Genomic DNA, 15,812 nt, shown 5'->3' on the forward strand with positions numbered 1-15,812 from the left:
CAATTCTGCCCAAATCACAAAAGGAAACAGCCCAAGCCTAGCTAGATAATTCCCAGGGAAATGAGATTTGAATTAACAGATCGCCGACATTTAGATACTACTCTTGATTGCCAAGACCGCACAACCATATCAGTTTTATTGTTTCTCTATTTCCTTTAACCCAGATTGCAAAGATAAGAGAACGGGAAAAGTCTCAGTGTATGCATATAAAACAGCAGTGTGCATTTCCTATTTATGAGGAATGGACAATCCCAATGAAATTCGATGTCCTTGCAATTTCACAGTGGACATAAATTAAACATAGCTTCTTTTGATCGTCTATGATATGCCCAGAATTGAATGGGGAGAAGAGACACCAAAAATCATTCCAAGCTCTGTCTGCTTGGTCCCATCAAACAAAATTCAACCACCACTTTCAAACTGGATTTCCTGAGCTATTCCCATTCAGCTTCCAGAACTTCCTGCTGGTCAGCTGAGGGTCAGAATCAGGACTCTCTCATCTCCCCACCCTCTCTTCTCCTTTAATAGAACCTCAAATCTGAACTCTCTCTTCCTTCTTGGGCAGGGGCCATCTCAAAGCATGGGACAAGGCCCACCCAGTCTGCTTCCCCCGTGCCCTGCCTTAGCCCCACAGGAGCCCCTTAGCCGCCTCAGCCCCACTTACCAGGTCTTTGGGGAGCTGAGCAATCACGGCAAAGGTCGAGAGCTGTCTGCACTGACACTTGGTATGAGCAGAAAGGGTTTCCACCGTCTGGCAGCTTTCGGTGTCCCAGTTCCCAGAGCCAGACTCTCTGATTGATGGCCCAGGGCGAAGGAGAAAGGGGGAGAGAAAGGGAGAATATGAGCAATCAAACACATGGCCACATCTTTCCTGATTGGGGCTTGCTTTCCACCCTTTCCAAGCACCCTCCTAAAAATATGTCATTTTGTGCCAACTCCAGTTGGCAGGTAGCAAATGGGTGGCAGACCCTAAAGTCTCAATGGAGGCTGCCTCCTTAATCTTCTGACCCAGTGGTTGGGATGAGCAGCCTTCCCTCCCCCTTCCTCACCCTCAGGCAGAGAGTGCAGCAGCCTGTTCCTCCTTCTACTTCTGCCCTGGCTGCAGGATCATCTCCTTGAGGGAGGAAGGTTGGAAGGGGAAGGAAATTGTGTTGCATTGCGGTCGAGATTGACTTAACGTGAAGGGTGATGATGAAGAGAGGTTGGGAGAGATTGGATTGAAGCAGGGGTGAAATCCAGCAGGTTCTGACAGGTTCTGGAGAACCGGTAGCGGACATTTTGAGTAGTCCAGGAGTGGGGAGGGAATGGGGATTTTGCAGTATCCTTCTCCTGCCACGCCCACCAAGTCACGCCCACAGAACCGGTAGTAAAAAAAAATGAATTTCACCACTGAACTGAAGAGTTTAGATTGAAAGATCATCGGCTCCTGTGTGCTTTTAGCTTTGCGGGATATTTTAATATTTAGATTCTGAAGCTAAGTAAGGTTGGACTTTGGTAGCTTTAGATGGACCACAATAAACCCCAGGGTTGAGGTTGGACTTATTGGAGAAAGACCCAGTAAGAATCAAGTATTGAGTCAAGTATTATTAAGTTGAACTTTAATGATAAATAACCTGTTCAATACGTCAAGTTTCCTGGTGGTATTAAGCCTGGTGAGTTCACCTGGTATAAAAAAGTAGGTTATATGAGTGTATACAGGTAGTTCCCGACTTACAACAGTTCATTTAGCAACCATTCAAAGTTACAACATCACTGAAAACAGTAAGATCATTTTTCATACTGATGACCACTGCAGCAACCCCATGGTCGCACGATCAAAATTCAGAGGTTTGTCAACTGACTCTTATTTATGATGGTTTCATTGTTCGGGAAGGGGGGGTGTCACATGATCCCCTTTTGCGACCTTCTCACAAGCAAAGTCAATGAGGAAAAACAGTTTCACTTAACAACCATGTTACTCGTTTACCAACTATAGTGATTCACTTAACAACCGTGGAAAGAAAAGCCATAAAATGGGGCAAAACTCAATCAATGTTTCACTTAGCAATGTAAATTTAGGCTCAATTGTGGTCGTAAGTTGAGGACTACCTGTATTTTATTTTGGGATTCAGTTTGAAGATGATCCGATTAACTTAACTTGATTGGAAGGTCATTTACACAAGGACAAATGCTCTTTTTCTGAATCCGTTGGAAAATCCACATTGAATTGAATTATTTCCCAAAATTGATTTGAAAATTTGGATTGAATCAAGGCCATTTTACACATACCTACACCAATGTACTTTCATGGAATGGGAAAAGATCAATAAAAGCCTCCAGGCCCGAATGACTCCAGAACTAAGCAAAATATATTATGACTCAGAGCTAGGGCTTCCTCCCCCCCCCCACCAACCTTTAGTCTCTACTAATCTCTTTCATGAAACAATTATGAAAACCATATTTTCCAATGCACATATGCATTCCTTTGAATAGTAGATGACACCAACCACATCAGTTTTATTCTTTCTCCATTTATTTCAACCCAACTGTTCTCCAAATACACACATGCACATAAGCTTATGAATATAGATACACATATTCCTGTGAACTCCAACTCCTAATTTTCAGTGGGATGTGGGTTTTGATAGAAAGAGTGCAGTGTTAAGAGATTGAGACTTAAGAGACCGAAGAGACTGAGCATATGTTCATGTGAATCTAGATACAATCCCATTTTCAACATTTCTGTGGGTACTGCGGGATTAGCTGAATATTCCCACTCTCCCAAACTGTGCATGTAGAATGAACTAGAAGAGTACTATAGTATATTACATTGGATCAAAGAAATGGAGAGGTGAAAACTGTATGTGTAAATCATCAACCTTAGTTTGAAATGTATGTTGCACCACTCCTAAGAACACAGCTTACAGAAGTTGGGATAGAAAGGGAGGCAATTTAGGGAGCAAAGAAAAACAAATAAAAAATACTAGCAATCTGAAATGTTTACTCCTGAGAAATGGACATTAGAAGAATTAAAAAAAACATTTCAAAAGATTGAGGATTGAGTATATCATAGCCTTCTGAAGGTCCCTCAAGACCACTCAAAACGACCCTCCGAGCAAATCGGAAGTGACTTCTGTTTTGTTCGGAGGGTCATTTTGACTGCTCCGGAGGCTTCAGGAAAGTCTCCGGAGGGCTTCCGGGTGGGAGGCTGTTTTCGTCCTCCTCAAGCCCCTATAAAGCCTCTGGAGCCTAGGGAGGGTGAAAAAAGCATGCAAAAAATGGGGGGGGGCACCTGTAGTGTGTGCATGCGCACTGGGGGGGATTGTGCATTGCATTATGGGTGCGGCACGCCCACACACAACCCCCTTGCGCTCCCCCCACTTATGGCACGCGAGCAAAAAAGGTTCACCATCGCTGGCATAGACATTTAATAAATAAATATTTTTTAATCACCAAATGTCAATTTAGCAGAGAGAAAGAGGAAATGAGAAAGTGGTAGAAGCATCCTATAGAAAGCATAATGGACTGGCAGGAGCATCTACTGTAACTGCTATAGAGTAACATAAAGTTTTGGTGGACATTTATCTACTCATAGTTGAGTGATTGTAGTCTCCATTTTGATGCTCCCATGAGTTACCATTCCAGAATTAATATAATATAATAACAGAGTTGGAAGGGACCTTGGAGGTCCTCTAATCCAACCCTCTGCTTAGGCAGGAACCCCTACACCACTTCAGATGGTTATCCAACATCTTCTTAAAAACTTCCAGTGTTGGAGCATTCACAATTTCTGGAGGCAAGTTGTTCCACTGATTAATTGTTCTAACTGTCAGGAAATTTCTCCTCAGTTCTAAGTTGCTTCTCTCCTTGATTAGTTTCCACCCATTGCTTCTTGTTCTATTCTCAGGTGTCTTGGAGAATAGTTTGACTCCCTCTTCTTTGTGGCAGCTCCTGAGAGAGTGGAACACTGCTATCATGTCTCCCCTAGTCCTGTTTTTCATTAAACTAGACATACACAGTTCCAGTTCCAAAACTGGATGCAGTATTCCAAGTGTGGCCTTACCAAGGCATTATAAAGTGGTATTAACATTTCACATGATCTTGATTCTATCCCTCTGTTTATGTAGCCTAGAACTGTGTTGGCTGTTTTGGCAGCCGCTGCACACCGCTGGCTCATATTTAAATGGTTGTTCACTAAGACTCCAAGATCCCTCTCACAGTTACTACTATTGAGCAAGGTACCATCTCTGAAGACATCTGCAGATACACTGAGGTGCTTATGATGTGTGCGCCTCAGCATGGATGGGTCATGAATACTTTTTTCTCCCCCCCCCCACACTTTTGAAACCAAGAAATATATATATATATATGTCTCTAGTTGTTCGGGTTTTCTCAGCCTGAAGATGACGAATGTGACTTCGTCGAAACGTCGCCAAGACATCTCCAATTCTACGCGGGAGAAAACCCGAACAACTAGAGACCTACATACTAACACCCGCGAAAACCTCAGAATATATATATATATATATATATATATATATATATATATATATATATATATATATATATATATATATATATATATATAAAGTCACAACCCCTGGTATGTACAAATATGGGAGGAAGTTCACTGCTTCCATTCTCTGTCCATTGGCTCGTCACAAGAGACCATCCAGACAGAAACCCAATATTTTTACTGTTGCCTTTGTTACATTTGTTATTAGCACAAATACAACACACACACACACACATTGTATGTATGTATGTATGTATGTGTGTGTGTATATATATATATACATATATGTGTGTGTGTGTGTGTGTGTGTGTGTTTATTTGTGCTGATAAATAAATAAAGGGAGACTAGTATAGATCTATTTCAAGCTATTTAGCTCTCATCAGCTAGCCACACCCTGTTGGAGGCAGTTAGCTTCCTCCCATAATTGGGGCTTACCAGGGGTTGTGACACTAATATATATATATATATATATATATATATATATATATATATATATATATATATATATATATATATATATATATATATGATTTTTACAACCCCTGGTAAGCCCCAATTATGGGAGGAAGCCAACTGCTTCCATCATCTGTCAATCGGCTCGTCACAAGAGTCCATCACGACAGAAACCCAATATTTTTACTGTTGCCTTTGTTATATTTGTGTTTTTTTATATAAAACACACACACACACACACACACACACACACACACACACACACACACACACACACACACACACACACACACACACACACATATATATATATATATATATATATATATATATATATATATATATATATATATATATATATATATATATATTCATCCATTCATCCTGATACTAATCTAATTGTCTAGGATTTAGCAGATAAAACAGTATAAAAGGTTTGGCCAGACTACCCGTTAATTTCTTTAGCAGTCCTTGGACAAGTTCCTACAGTTTTCTTAGCAAGCATTTTCAGAAAGGACTTGGCATTGCCTGCTTCCTGGGCTGAGAGAGTGTGACTAGCCCAAGGTCGCCGAGCTGGAAGTTTCCCAGTTTCTAGCCTGATGCCTTCACCACAACACCAAACTGGCTTTCAGCAATCTAGATCAGGGGTCTCCAACCTTGGCAACTTTAAGACTTGTGTCCCAGAGTTCCTCAGTCAAAGTTGAAGTCCACAAAACTTAAAGTTGCCAAGGTTGGAGACCCCTGATCTATAATACATTTTTTTTCTGCTTCTGGAGATTTAAGTCCATTCCTAGTAAAGGCACATTCCCATGACTGTGTTTCTATTCATTTGAACCTTCAGTCACACCTTTCATTTTACCCTTCACAATTTCTCGATGGAACACAGGGATACCGTTTTTCCCTTTTTGGAGAAGAATAGCAAAAATGGGAGCTGAGTAGCTCCGTTTTTCCCTTCTTACTTTTACATATTGCCCCTGACACTGAACAGCTAATATAATGAACCCCCTTTTTTTTCTTTCATTCTGAATTTATCTAAAGAAGACCTTCCTGTTATTTTTAGCATCCTTTGTTAACCTAATTCAACTCTGAGCTTTCACTTTCTTGACACCAACTCTAAAGTTCGAGGGGACCAATCTGTACTTTCCCTTTGTGTCCTGACCTTCTTTCAATTTCTTCTATGCGTGTTTTTTTTTTTAACTTTTAGATTTTTACTAAGGTTTTTACATGGGCTTTTGCTGTCATTTGTTTTTCCTCCCTCACTGATCTTGTTACAATTGTGGCATTAATCCTGCTTTCTTTAGGAATTCCCACCCATCCTGCTTCTCCTGTTTTTAGATCCAACATATCAAGGCTCACAAATGCTTGAAATTCACTAATTTTGAAGCCCAAGTTGTGTTTGAGATCACACTGTTGCAGTTCCACTTAAAACCAAGAACTTTGACATAGAAGGTCACTTTTCTGCTACTTCCACTTCTTCTTCTAACTGCCAATCTAGCAGTTTGAAAGCATGTAAAAAATAGGAATCACCTTTGGTGGGAAGGTAACAGCATTCCATGCACCTTCAGCATTTAGTCATGCCAGCCTCATGAGCATGGAGACGTCTTCAGACAGCACTGGCTCTTCGGCTTAGAAACGGAGATGAGCACCACCCCGTAGAGTCGAGAATGACTAGCACATATATGCGAAGCGAAACTTTACCTCTACCTCTGGTTTCATGCTTTTTTGAAGGATTGCTTTAAGGAAGACATTGTACACATCTTCTACTTGGCTGGGCAGATAATAGCAGATAACACCAATCTGTTCTGTTTTATTGTTCCTCGGTTTATTTTAACTCATCTGCTCCTGGTGTCTATAGAAATTCTCAGTCATCCAGGTCATGATTGTGCCAAGGGTGCTTTTTCAAAAGGCAACTGGACTTTCTTTGTTTTTCCTTGAAGATATTTGCTTCTCATCCAAGAAGTTTCATCAGTTCAGAACTTAAGAAGCTTGTTGGATGAGAAGCGAAACATTTTCAAGGAAAAACTGTCAGAGTTTGTTGCAGAAAAATCAAATCTAGGAAGCACACACAGATAATTGATTCAGCTGGATTCATTAACTACATTATATACATAATAACAGATGAATAAATGTACAATACCAATAGTAGATTTTTTCCAATGTGGTAGAAGTTACAGGCAGAACACAAGCAGGAGAGAACAGTTAGTTTCATTTGCGAGTTCAGAGCAGACAGAATAGTTTCAGTTTTGATTCTCAGCACAGACTCAGATCTGTTTAAGCTCCCATTGGCTGAGTTAGTTGCTATGCCTATTCATTGGCTGATCTTGTTACCATGTCTGTCCCAGTCATGAATATTCTAACAAAAACAAAGAAAACTCACTTGCTTTTTGAAAAAACACCTTTGAAAAGCATTGTGGAATGGTATAAAAGTCAGTCATAAACACACACACACACATATGTACCTATGTGTGTGTGTGTGTGTGTATATATATATATATATATGTTTGATATATATATATATGTATGTGTGTGTGTGTGTGTGTGTGTGTGTGTGTGTGTGTGTGTGTATGTATGTATGTATGTATGTATGTATGTATGTATATATATATATATATATATATATATATATATATATATATATATATATATATATATATATATGCATATGAATATGTGTGTGTTTGTGCAGACATAAACAGAGAAAGTACACTGCAACAAATTGTCTTGTTTCTATCGCTTCTTTTCCTTTGAACAAATTGCACTCTTTAATTGCTCTATTCTAATTATGGAAGTCATCCCAAGTCTCTGTGAAAGCTATTGCTACATTACCCTTCCTTACTAAGGAGTGAAACTCATCTTGCTTATTTCTTAAACTCTAAGCACTGAGCATGTACAGTCAAGATGACTGATTGACTGCCTTTTATTTATGGACTGAGACCAAATAATAAGAGTGATCCAAATTAGCAAGCACCAAGCTAAGAATGAATAAAAAGATAAAGATAGAATAGAAAACATAGAAAACAAATAAAATTCAGTCTTTAACATGGTGTTAAAATATCATGAACTGTAAATAGCTGGTCAAGAAATATGGCTATGTTCAGAATTATTCTTTTAAAAATAGCCTAGCCTTCTCTATGACATTGTGGGTGGGTGGGTGTATGCATGCAGGTTCATGAGTGTGCAAGCACATGTGTAAGCGCTCTTAAGTCTCTACACCAAACTAGCTTTCATGGCATAGTTCAATCCTAGGTAGTGCAGTTAGAATAGAATAGAATAGAATAGAATAGAATAGAATAGCAGAGTTGGAAGGGACCTTGGAGGTCTTCTACTGCTGACACCATTTTACAACAGAAACAGACTTAAAGGAAGCATCTGTCTGTCTATCATGATTGGATGCTAAAGAACCCTAAGCAGATTTTTATGTCTTTAAGGAAATAGAATAGCAGAGTTGGAAGGGACCTTGGAGGTCTTCTAGTCCAACCCCCTGCCTAGGCAGGAAACCCTATACCATTTCAGACAAATGGCAATCCAACATCATTTTAAAGACTTCCAGTGTTGGAGCATTCACAACTTCTGGAGGCAAGCTGTTCCACTGATTAATTGTTCTAACTGTCAGGAAATTTCTCCTTAGTTTTAAATTGCTTCTCTCCTTGATTAGTTTCCATCTATTGCTTCTTGTTCTACCCTCGGGTGCTTTGGAGAATAGCTTGACTCCCTCTTCTTTGTGGCAGCTCATGAGATATTGGAACAGTGCTATCATGTTTCCCCTAATCCTTATTTTCATTAAACTAGACGTACCCAGTTCCTGCAACCATTCCTCATATGTTTTAGCTTCCAGTCCCCTAATCATCTTTGTTGCTCTTCTCTGCACTCTTTCTAGCATCTCCACATCTTTTCTACATTGTGGTGACCAAAACTGAATGCAGTATTCCAAGAGTGGCCTTACCAAGTCGTTTCTCTCTCCCAAGGCGTTAAGAAAAAATATATGCTGCAAACTCCACTTGGTGTCAGGAAAAGCATCCAGACAGTAAACACTCTACTCCAGCCAGTCGCCCTGAATGAATCCCAAATTAAGGGATTACAGGGTTGCAAAAAAGGAGTTTATAGGAAGGATAACTCTCATGATGCTAGGTATCATATAACAAAAGTTATCTTAATACAAACAATCATTGTGCAAAATGTGGCTACCTTCTCGGATGCTTGGGGACATGTCAGCCAAGAGAAATTTAGTTTTCTCTTTCTAAGATCAGTCATAATAGTTTAACAGTGGAAGAGTTATCAAACTGCCCAAGGAGAGATTCAATCTAGAAATAAGGAGAAACTTTCTGACTGTGAGAACAATCAACCCATGGAACAGAAGTTGCCTTCAGAAGTTGTGTGAGCTTCATCACTGGAAGGTTTCAAGAAGAGATTGGACTGCCATTTGTCAGAAATGGTGTAGGGTCTCCTGCTTGAGTGGGGGGTTGGACTAGATGACCTATAAGGTCCCTTCCAACTCTGTTAATCTGTTAAATCTGCACAAAGCATTGTACTGAGAGGACAGGACAGTAAATCAAAGCTAGTATCAAAGTAGGCTCAGTCTGCCCTATATCTGCCTTCTATTAGCCAAGAAGCGAAGGAGTTACATCCTGTCAAGGAGAAAATCCTTCTGTGTGTGGAAATTTGGTGGTGTCCTTAAAGAATTGATACACCAGCAGAGATTCCGCCATAATCTAGTGGCAAACCACTTTGGTCCTGGTGAAAGACAATCTTTAAAAAAGTACTGCTTCAATTCTGTATTACTGTGCTGCCGTGCCCACTCTCACACATGCCACACAAACTGTGGTTTATTAATATTCCCCAGCAGTTCCCTTCACCAAAACCCAGAACTGTCCTAATTAAATCCATCCATGAGCAGGCCACGTTTAGTCCACAGAGCAAAGGCCCAATAGTCCACAAAGCACTTGAAAGTTTCTCAAACAAAACAACTCCACCGGACAAACTGAAATCCACATACAACAGAGCTCAGGAGGCAAGAAAAGTCCAAAGTCTCCAAGGCACGATTCCATTCCAAATGCGGTGTCAATCCAGAGTGAGGCAGGAATCACAACGACTGGAAAACACACAGCTAGGAAACAAACAAATTGTTCCCAGCATCGCCTCCATCTGTCTGCTGTGATAAATAGCCATCTCCTGGTGCAGACCATCAAGAGGAGTGAAGCTGCCTCCGCACCAGTAATCTGGCTGACCTTTTCTGCTCCTGCCTTTTCTCTGCCCTACTTGTTCTCGGATCAGGTGCCGAAGGAGTTCCTCCTTGTCTTCATTGGCCGCCTGCAACTGCATGCTTTCTCCAGCTGGAGCCTCAGCCAAATCCCTTCTGGATGGCTGTTCAGAGTCATCAATTAACTGATGTGCCAGGAATCAGCTCATCCTCCCTCGAGCTGATCTCTACAGAGGTATCTGGGAATTGTCCAAGGGAGTCATCACAGTTAGCTCCCTCTGGCCCTAGGGCAGTGCTTCTCAACTTTGGTAACTTTAAGTTGTATGGACTTAAGCATGCATGGTGGGTAATTCTGGGAGTTGAAGTCCATACCTTTCAATCTTGCCAAGATTGAGTAACACTACTAGAGAAATTACTTTCCATGCTGAGAAGACCTGAGGTCAAGACAGGTGGGTGGAACAAAAAAAATGACCGAGAGAGTGAAAGAAACTAAAGTTGGGCTGTTGGGCTGAGTTTCGAACTTGGCAATTTGGTTACAAATGTTTTGTCACCATTTAAGGTAACATCGTCAGTGTGCTTTGGATGGGTGAATGTTGTTTGTTCAGATACTTCTGAGTCATGATCTGATTTCGGACTGTTTGATTGGCTGTCTGAACAAACAACATTCACCAATTTGCATCTCATAAAAAGGTATTTAAAGGCCAGTGTCAGACAGATGAGCACAATTCAGAGTGCACAGATGATGATGAAATATTTGCAACCAAACTGCCAAGCTTGGAGGTCAAACCAAAAGCCCAGCTACCAACTGAGGAACTAATATTCAAGTACATTTCAGAAACTGAAGTTCCCTTTTGGAAAATTAATGAATTCAAAATCTAAGTTGAAAGACCTCTCTTGAGTCATATCCAATTTCCCAATATAATAAGGAGCTAGAGATAGTCCAAGTTACTTGAAGGATAAACCTTGGATATTTGGATTGGGCTACTTCAAAATGTCTTGGATCCTAATTGAGGCATATGCAGCAGAGGCCTGATCCCTGGGGTTCCACGGATGTTAATGGAAGTTGGAACTTACTTAACTGCCATTTTTGCTGCTTATAGCACATAAAATGGCACCAGTAGAAGAGGATATTTATAGCTCAGAGCTGAAATGTGGGCGGGCGCTTGGTACTCTCTGAGTTTGGCTGTTTTCTTGCAGATTTTAGCATGGCTAGTTAGCAGTGATCATGGTACCTAGTTGGGTAATGAAACATCTGCGAGGAAGCAACCAAGCTCAGAAAACACCAACACACACACATGCACACACAAAATGGCATTTAGAGTCCCCTGGCTATTCACTTTTGTTTCACTAAACATCACCTGCAAAAAAAGCTTGTATTCCTTCTTACTTCCCTATCAGGCACTCCGTTTATCCAAGCAAAGTCTTGATTTAGAGGGAACATTTGTTCAGAGTTCCCCTTAAATTCCCCTCCAAGCCATTGTTAACTCTCCCCGTCCACTCATTCACTGAGCAAAAGGGAAACATTTTCTATCTGAGTTTGCAATCTGCCATTTCCCTGCCTCTTAAGCTCCCGTGCTGTTTAATCAGCACACCGTCCTTGCTACGATGCACTCAGGGAAAATAGTTTTTTTTTAAATATACGATACGGAGACTTCAAAGGTATTATGACTTGTCAAAAGCATTTACACATGTGAGTGCAAAAAAAGAGGATGAGACTTTGGAAAAACTGCAAAAACAAGCAACTAGAATGATTAAAGGCCTGGAGATTAAAACACATGAAGAACAGTTGGAAGAATTAGGAATAGGCAGTCTACAGAAAGGAAGGACTAGGTTGGGGCGGGGGGACATGACAGCAGTCTTCCAGTATTTGAGAGGCTGCCCCTAAGAAGAGGGGCTCAATTTATTTTCCAAAGCACTTGAAGGCAAGACAGGAAAAAGTGGGCAGACACTAATCAAGAATGGAACTCAGGGGAAACTTCCTAACAGTGAAAACAATTAACAGTTGGAACTGCTTGCCACTAGAAGTTTTGAATGCTCCAACACTGGAAGTTTTAAAGAAGAGATTCAACAACCATTTGTCTGAAACAGCATAAGTGTTCCTACCTGGCAGGGGGTTGGACTAGAAAACTTCCAAGATCCCTTCCAGCTCTGTTATTCTGATATTCTGTTATCTGTCAAACTGGGTATTGTGATATGGCAGCTCTATTAAAAGGTTGCAGATAGCAAGAACCAAAAGCTGAAGGAGATATTATCTTCATGCTGCATCTATCACTGAACCTAAAGTGTGAATCAAGAATAATCTTCAACAGGGGTGTCAAACTCAAGGCCCGTGGTCTGGATCCGGCCCACAAGGTGCTTAAATCTGGCCTGGAAATATCAAAGGACCAGCCCGCGGTGCCTCTGATACCCAAAATTAACTGCGTGTGGCCCCCTCACGTGCCCTCTTTTTGGCCTCCCCAGCCATCGGCAGCACTCTGCCATCCAGACTGCTTCTGGAAGTCCGAGGAGGCTGAAAAAGGGGCCATGTGGGGGTCTCAGGAGGCCTCTGCATGACCTGTTTTTGCCCGGCAGAGTGCTGCAGGAGGCCACAGAGGATTCAAATGAGGCACTGGGGGGGTGCCATGCATGCCCCCCTGCACCCTATTTTGGCTGGCAGGGTGCTGCAGGAGGCATCCATCCTGTTCCCCATTCCCGATCCGGAACCCACCACTGTCCCTACACCACCACCCCGCCGGTCCGTGGAGGAGAACTACAATGCTGATCTGGCCCTCGAAAAATCCAGTTTGACACTCCTGATCATGAAGGACCACAAGATGAGTGACAGGGGAAAGAGAAGGCTGACATGAAATGTATTCTCTGTATAATATTCCTGCATTATTTAGTAAACACATTTCTATCTCATCCCAATCAAAAAGACACGCAACAGCTTTACCTAGAATATAAAAAGGCCAATTCGAACAACCACAGTAATATGTTTAGAAAACGTGCAAACTTAATGAATCATGACAAAATAACACAACAGAACCCACGAAAATGAAAAAAAAAATGACAGTAAAGATGGGGTTATAAAAGTAGATGATGGCTCTTTAGAACAATTCCATCTCCAACCATTTCTGAATTGTACACAAGGATGGGGCTAGTCTGATCTCCATAAGAAGCTTTAAGTCTGCCACAGGAGAACAGAGTTTTCTAACTTAAGCCCCCTAAAAGCAGTGAAAAAGTAAGATTTATAGTAGTTTCTCACTCATTATTTTAAATAGCTGGCCACAAGTGGTTGGAGAAAGCAATCCTGCAGATTTCTTAATACCAAACCTCAAAGAGCTTTGTAGGTTAAATTATCATCTTAAATTCTGCCTGGAAAATGATCAGCAACTAATGCCAGATCTATAAAACTGGTGTTATATGCTCTCATTTTTGAGAACCCCAAAAATGTGCAGACCACTGCATTTTGGACTAATCGTAATTTCCAAGTAGTAATATTTTTATTGTATACAAGTAGTCTTGACTTACAACCAGAGTTGGGACCAGAATTTCCATTGCTAAGCAAGGTGGTTTTTAAATGAGCTGCATCCATTTTTTTTTTGCCATTGTTGTTAAGGGAATCTGGCTACCTCCCCCCTTGACTTTGCTTGTTGGAAGCCAGCTGGGAAGGTTGCAAATGATGATCACATGACCTCAGGATACTGGAACCAACATAAATACATTCCAGTTGCCAAGATCCCAAATTCTGATCATATGACTGGGGATGCAAACGTTGTCTGGGGAGATTCTCAGTCATCCAGGTCATGGTGGTCCCAAAGGTGCTTTTTCATGAGGCAACTGGACTTTCTGTTTTTTTCTTTGAAGACTTTTTGCTTCTCACCCAAGAAGCTTCTTCAGCTCTGACTGGATGGTGGGGAATGGAAGGACCATCCAGTCAGAGCTGAAGAAGCTTCTTGGGTGACAAGTGAAACATTTTCAACACAAAAACAAGGAAGTCTAGTTGCTTCCTTTGGGATAACAGTTGTAAATTGTTTATTCTGTTTTCATGGTTTATTCTGTTCTCTGTATACATCCTCCTATTATATTCTCTCTGGATCCTACAGTGCTATATCTATGTCCTCGTTTTATTAGCTAACCAGAAAAGGTGAGGAAAGGAAACAACAAGATATGAGTTGAACTATGCAAACTTAATAATCAACTACTGACACCATTTTAGAACAGAAACAGACTTAAAGCAAGCATCTGTCTGTCTATCATGATTGAATGCTAAAGAACCCTAAGCAGATTTTTATGTCTTTAAGGAAATAGAATAACAGAGTTGGAAGGGACCTTGGAAGTCTTCTAGTCCAACCCCCTGCCTAGGTAGGAAACCCTATACCATTTCAGACAAATGGCTATCCAACATCTTTGAAACTTAAAGTGTTGGAGCATTCACAACTTCTGGAGGCAAGTTGTTCCACTGATTAATTGTTCTAAATGTCAGGAAATTTCTCCTCAGTTCTAAATTGCTGCTCTCCTTGATTAGTTTCCATCTATTGCTTCTTGTTCTACCCTCAGCTTGACTCCCTCTTCTTTGTGGCAACCCCTGAGATATTGAAACACTGCTATCATGTCTCCCCTAGTCCTTCTTTTCATCAAACTAGACATACCCAGTTCCTGCAACTGTTCTTCATATGTTTTAGCCTCCAGTCCCCTAATCCTCTTTGTTGTTCTTCTCTGCACTCTTTGCAGAGCCTCCACATCTTTTTTTACATCATGGCACCAAAACTGGATGCAGTATTCCAAGTGTGGCCTTTCCAAGACATTATAAAGTGGTATTAACACTTCATGTGATCTTGATTCTATCCCTCTGTTGATGCAGCCTAGAACTGTGTTGGCTTTTTGGCAGCTGCTGCACATGGCTGGCTCATATTTAAATGGTTGCCCACTAGGACTCCAAGATCCCTTTTACAATTACTACTGTTGAGCAAGGTACCACCTATACTGTACCTATGCATTTCGTTTCTCTTGCCTAAATGTAATAGCATTCTGTGTGCCTTCACCTTTTAGTCATGCTGGCTACTTTTTTCACCATTGAATTTCATTTTGTTAGATAGTGCCCAATGTTCAAGTTTGATTGAAAACTTTCAATAAGACAAGAAAATGTACAAAGCACGAACATGTGAAAACTAACATTTGTTTTGAGAATCTGATACTTTGATCCGTGGAGTAAAAAAGATGAACACTGAGCTTTGGAAAGATTGAGATTTTCCTCTCAATGACCTCTTAATCATTTCCCATGTCTCTTTCATCTACTAAGACAGTGGAGGAGGAGAATGTTGTCTTTTTTATCTGTTTCTTCCTTTTCAAGGACTATACTGTGCAGGTGTGAATGGGCATATGCTTGCAGAAAATGTTCTAATAAAGTAGTCTGAAAATTATTCATTGTGTTCTTGAATTGTTTGGCAGGATCTCTGCTGTCTATGCTAGACATTGCATAAAAATTCCTACATGACATAAGATAAATGTCCTAACTAAATACACATGTCCGTAGATGAGGGAAATTTAAAACAGCCATGGCCCTGTCATATAATGATCGATCTGATAACTTCACTACCCAGGGCGAAGAAAGCAGAAAACATGCAGAATCATCAACTTGTGAGATCCACTGATCCATCTTTTCATCCCCAAAATTTTAAGTTGCTC

General features: G+C 40.8%; 1 protein-coding gene across 1 annotated transcript in view; it reads right to left on the bottom strand.

Annotated features, from left to right (window-relative positions):
• Positions 1-15,812, bottom strand: part of ADGRB2 (adhesion G protein-coupled receptor B2) — a 256,805-nt gene that overhangs the window by 68,495 nt on the left and 172,498 nt on the right. The window contains 1 exon segment of the mRNA XM_032227776.1: positions 665-791. Within this exon segment, the coding sequence (XP_032083667.1) occupies positions 665-791 (127 nt within the window).

This window comes from Thamnophis elegans, chromosome 12 (genome assembly GCF_009769535.1).
Source record: "Thamnophis elegans isolate rThaEle1 chromosome 12, rThaEle1.pri, whole genome shotgun sequence".
Lineage (NCBI taxonomy): Eukaryota > Metazoa > Chordata > Lepidosauria > Squamata > Colubridae > Thamnophis > Thamnophis elegans.